The following is a 5,153-nucleotide window of genomic DNA, read 5'->3' on the forward strand; positions in this document are numbered from 1 at the left end:
TACGCACAACTCTGGAGAGGTGGGACAGGTGCCCACGATTTCCTAGTTTTTCTCGATCTCTTAAATGTAGGCAGCAAGTCTGGATCCTCATAGTCGAGCTGGGTTTTTAGAACCTAGAGAGGGTGTCCACATCCAAACAGCTATAATACAATCCGCGGCCCCTCAATCTAGGCTCACTGGGGTCTTAGGGCTGGCTCAGGACAGATAATTTGAACCCAGAAGCTGGAACAAAAATAAAAAGAAGCATATGGTTGCTGAAGTTTCTAATTCTTATGAAAACAGCCCCCTCAGGGAAGCAGAGAAGAGAGACCCTCCTGAAGTGATTTCATGTGCCCGATATTGATTCCTTTATTCCTCTCTCCTCCCGCCTCACCCTCCCCCCACCTCCTGCCCTGTTTGTTTTAGTTACGAAATGCTGTGGGCACCTCGGTCGTGACTGAAAAGTAACCTTGAAACACGCCGTCCTGAATGTCAGAGACAAATTGCAGTCTCTCAATCGTCGGTTGCAGCTGGCGGGGCCGCGTAAGCCCTGAGCCTGGCGCCGGGACAGCGCTCCTCCCCGCCGGTCGCCCCGCTGTGGGTAGCAGGAGGCCAGGCTCCGAGATAGCAAAAAGCCAAGGCGGCCGGACCAGGCGTGCCCCGCGCTTTCTGGAGCCGCTCCGTGTCTTAACTGTAACAGGGAGGGGCCTCTCAGGAGCAGCAGCGGGCGAGTTAAAGGTGTGTACATAATTTTTCTAAATACGACAGAGCTTTGCAAATTGGCTCTGTCACTGTCGTTGTTTTGACAGGGTTGAGCACTGAGAGTGAAGAAGCCGGGATAAATAATTGAGGCTTTTATAAGGCTCTGCAGAGGGAACGCGCCCTCGGACAGGCGCACCAGGCGCCCGGCGCTACGGGACAGGAAGGGGTTCAGAGCCCTGGGCTGCTCCCGGGGTGGCTTCCTCCCAGGGCCCTCTTTCCATGGGTGCTCCCTGTGGACACTGAAGGAAAGAGGGGCGTACCGGGTAGCCTGCGCACCCACTCGCTGGGATTGCGGATCCCTGCACCGCATGCGGGCGCGGCGGGCAGCAGGAGCCGAAGGGCAGGTGCGGGGCGCCGGCCGCTGCTTCCTCTCACCTAGGTGTGAGCTGATTATTCAAATGGGCTGCCCGGGGTTTGGGGATTGGAGGCCCGCGCCCGCACGCCGCGCTATATCACCGGCCGCCCACGTCACTGCGGCACTTGTCTGCTCCGCGGTCCACACCTCCTCCTCTTCCTCCTCCTTCTCTCCACCCCCTCCCCCACCCACCCCCGCGCCGCGCGCCTCCCGCGGTCTCCCAGCAGCTCAGCACTGCCAACCTCGGCCTCCACCCGGCAGCCCGTGAGCGCGGCGGCAGCGGGCCACAGGCGCTGGGGGCACCTGGACTCCGGTCTGGGCTACCCCCCCATCCTTGGTCCCCTCCTCCCGCGACTCACCCCTTCCGCCCACTTCCAACTACCGCCTCCGGCCAGCCTAGGGAGAGGGAGTGAAGCGGGGAGAGAGAGAGAGAGAGAGAGAGAGAGAGCGAGCGAGCGCGAGCGCGAGAGAAGAGGAGAGACGGTGCCTTAGTTGACTTTTTTTTTTTTTAAGAGGGGGGGGGGGGGGGGGATTGCTGGTCGTTTGTTGTGGCTGTTAAATTTTAAACTGCCATGCACTCGGCTTCCAGTATGCTGGGAGCGGTGAAGATGGAAGGGCACGAGCCGTCTGACTGGAGCAGCTACTATGCCGAGCCAGAGGTAGGCACTCGCCTTTTCCGGGGGGATGTTGGGTGGCGGCGTCCACTCTTTTCCCAACATCGGGACTGCTTTCCTTGCCGGCACCCGCCCCCAACCCCCAGCCGGTCTGGGCAGCCGCCTTTTTCACCCTCCTTGGACTCAAATGGGTCTCTTTTTTATACGACACACTGTTAGCCTTGAGATAATATTAACTTTGTGATCAAATATTGACTTGCGGCGCCTCCAAATCCTCTTCGTGGCCGAGCCACGCACTATCCTAACAGAGTTATGTTTGGCAGCGCGCGGCTGGGGAGGGGTGGGAGGTCGGCGGCGAGGGGGTGGGGAGCTGGAGAGGAAAAGGTGGGCAGGAGCTGGGGGCTGAGGTAGAGGCAAAGAGTCAAAGACTAGGGGACAAAGAGAAAGTTTGTGGCTGCAAAACCCAGCCGCGTGTAGTTCAGTTCGCGGTCCCCTCCCTACGCCTCCATTCAGTGTCTCCGGCTGGCCACGGACTCGGAGCAGGCACAGAGTTTCGGTTTTCCTGGGGCCAAGGCTGGGGTCCCGGAAGGAAAACTGAACAGAGAAGACCCTGAGACAGTCTTCTCTTGAGGCCTCCCGGGGCTCCCTAGCGGGGTCCCACAAGTTGCTCGCTAAGATCGAGGTGGCGTCTGGGGCCGCAGCGCCGACTCGGTATACTGGCCGGAGAGTTGGGTTGACTCTGAGGTGTACAGGTGCATTTAGGGTGCCTGGCTTGAGGGTGCTCCAGGGGACCCTTGTTTTAGAATCAGAGCCAGCCACAGAAGGGCTAGGAACCAGTCACACGCACAGAGCAGTAGCCAGCTCGTCACCTCTTCAAGGGCGATCACGGCGCACTCTGGGTGAAATGGTCCCGGTGTCGGGGGCGGAGGGCCGGGCGAGGAAAGGCCTTCCCGGAGACAGGGGCCTGGGTGGCTGGGTGGCTGGGTGGCTGGGTGGCTGGGAAATCAGAGCGCATTCAAACCGCTGTGCTAACTCTGTGCGCCTCCGTCCCCGGGCTCTGTCCGCAGGGCTACTCCTCGGTGAGCAACATGAACGCCGGCCTGGGGATGAACGGCATGAACACGTACATGAGCATGTCGGCGGCCGCCATGGGCAGCGGCTCGGGTAATATGGGCGCCGGCTCCATGAATATGTCATCGTATGTGGGAGCGGGCATGAGCCCGTCTCTGGCCGGCATGTCCCCCGGGGCGGGCGCCATGGCGAGCATGGGAGGCTCGGCCGGGGCGGCCGGCGTGGCAGGCATGGGGCCGCACCTGAGTCCGAGCCTGAGCCCCCTCGGGGGTCAAGCGGCCGGGGCCATGGGCGGCTTGGCCTCCTATGCCAACATGAACTCTATGAGCCCCATGTACGGGCAGGCGGGCCTGAGCCGCGCGCGCGACCCCAAGACGTACCGGCGCAGCTACACGCACGCCAAGCCGCCGTATTCATACATCTCACTCATCACCATGGCCATACAGCAGAGCCCCAACAAGATGCTAACGCTGAGCGAGATCTACCAGTGGATCATGGACCTCTTCCCCTTCTATCGGCAGAACCAGCAGCGCTGGCAGAACTCTATCCGCCACTCGCTCTCCTTCAATGACTGTTTCCTCAAGGTGCCCCGCTCGCCTGATAAGCCCGGCAAGGGCTCCTTCTGGACCCTGCACCCCGACTCCGGCAACATGTTCGAGAACGGCTGCTATTTGCGCCGCCAGAAGCGCTTCAAGTGCGAGAAGCAGCTGGCCCTGAAAGAAACCGTGGGCGCCACGGGCAGTGGAAAGAAGGCGATTGCTGGGGCTCAGGCCTCGCAGGGTCAGCTCGGGGAGGCCTCTGGGCCGGCCTCTGAGACAACGGCGGGTACTGAGTCACCCCATTCGAACGCCTCTCCGTGCCAGGAGCACAAGCGAGGGGGCCTTGGGGAGCTGAAAGGGACGCCAGCCGCAGCCCTAAGTCCCCCGGAGCCGGCACCCTCACCCGGGCAGCAGCAACAGGCCGCGGCCCACCTACTGGGCCCCCCCCATCACCCAGGCCTGCCGCCCGAGGCCCACCTTAAGCCGGAGCACCACTACGCCTTCAACCACCCCTTTTCCATCAACAACCTTATGTCCTCGGAGCAGCAGCACCACCACAGCCACCACCACCACCAGCCTCACAAAATGGACCTCAAGGCCTACGAACAGGTGATGCACTATCCTGGCTACGGTTCCCCCATGCCGGGAAGCCTGGCCATGGGCCCGATCACGAACAAAGCAGGCCTGGACGCCTCGCCCCTGGCCGCGGACGGCTCCTACTACCAGGGGGTATACTCCCGGCCCATTATGAACTCCTCTTAAGATGGCTGCAACCCGGCTAGCCCAGACAAGGACAAAAGACAGAGGAAGTGAGGTGGAGACTTTGAAGTAAGGGTGTTGGAGAGATACAAGGGAGAAGAAAACCATTACACCCCCATCCCCACGACAGTAGTTTCCCCTCATTCTTTATAGCTCTTCCCTCCCAAACAAATGGGCCACACTGATATGTATCATTCTATATAAGGAGAGAAATGGGGGTGGGAAAGATTAACAGTAAAAAAGGAAAAAAGAGAAAAAAGCCCCCAGTTTCCACTACTGTGTAGACGCCTGCTTCTTGAAGCATCTGGGAATTCTGATTTTTTGTTGTTGTTCTCCATTGCTGTGGTTGCAGGGAAGTCTTACTTTATATATAAAAAGTTTCACAAACTTTTGTGACTCAGTGTAAAACCATGTAGTTTTAACAGAGAACCAGAGAGTTGTACTATTGTAAAAAAGAAGGGAAAATGATGTAAAGGTCTGTTGTAAGTGACCAAGAAAAAGAAAAAAATGCATTCCCATTCTTGACACAGTGAAATCCGGGTCTTGGGTCTGATTAATTTATGGTTTCTGCGTGCTTTATTTATGGCTTATAAATGTTTTCTGGCTGCAAGGGCCAGAGTTCCACAAATCTATATTAAAGTGTTATTGCCGGTTTTATTCCTTGAATTGTCAAGATTTTTTTTTCCTTTGCCTGACTTAAAAAATAAACAAGTCTGAAAATTATTTAAAAGAGGAGGGAGGGAAGGAAATCCTGGCTAGTTGCAGGTTTTATTTTTGGGTGGTGGGGTGTGCTTTTTTTATTTAAATTTTCAGACATACTTAAATTGAACAGGTTTTACAGAAAACACACATGTACCCATTTCCCAGACCCTACAATTATCATTTCACTGTACTTATTATATTGCATATCTGTCCATCTATATATTTCCATTGGTCAATTTATCTTATATTTTAAGGGCATTTCAAAGTAAATTTCAGACATCAATACACTTCTCCCCTAACACTTGAGCAAGTGCATCATTAAATCGAACTCAATATTGTTTATGGTTACTTTTTGAGTTTGTCTTTACACAC

General features: G+C 56.4%; 1 protein-coding gene across 2 annotated transcripts; it reads left to right on the plus strand.

The window, feature by feature from the left end:
• Positions 1-560: 560 nt before the first annotated feature.
• Positions 561-4,579, plus strand: FOXA2 (forkhead box A2). 2 transcript variants are annotated; one of them, XM_006921544.1, is made up of 3 exons: positions 561-717; positions 1,686-1,755; positions 2,778-4,444. In XM_006921544.1, the coding sequence occupies exons 2-3, from the start codon at positions 1,687-1,689 to the stop codon at positions 4,080-4,082; spliced, it is 1,374 nt and encodes a 457-aa protein (XP_006921606.1). In that variant the 5' UTR covers positions 561-717; position 1,686; the 3' UTR covers positions 4,083-4,444. The 2 variants fall into 2 exon arrangements, with proteins under 2 accessions (XP_006921606.1, XP_006921605.1); XM_006921543.1 differs by lacking the exon at positions 561-717 and having other exon boundaries at positions 1,645-1,755; positions 2,778-4,579.
• The last annotated feature ends 574 nt before the right edge of the window (positions 4,580-5,153 follow it).

This window comes from Pteropus alecto, unplaced genomic scaffold (assembly GCF_000325575.1).
Source record: "Pteropus alecto unplaced genomic scaffold, ASM32557v1 scaffold45, whole genome shotgun sequence".
NCBI lineage: Eukaryota > Metazoa > Chordata > Mammalia > Chiroptera > Pteropodidae > Pteropus > Pteropus alecto.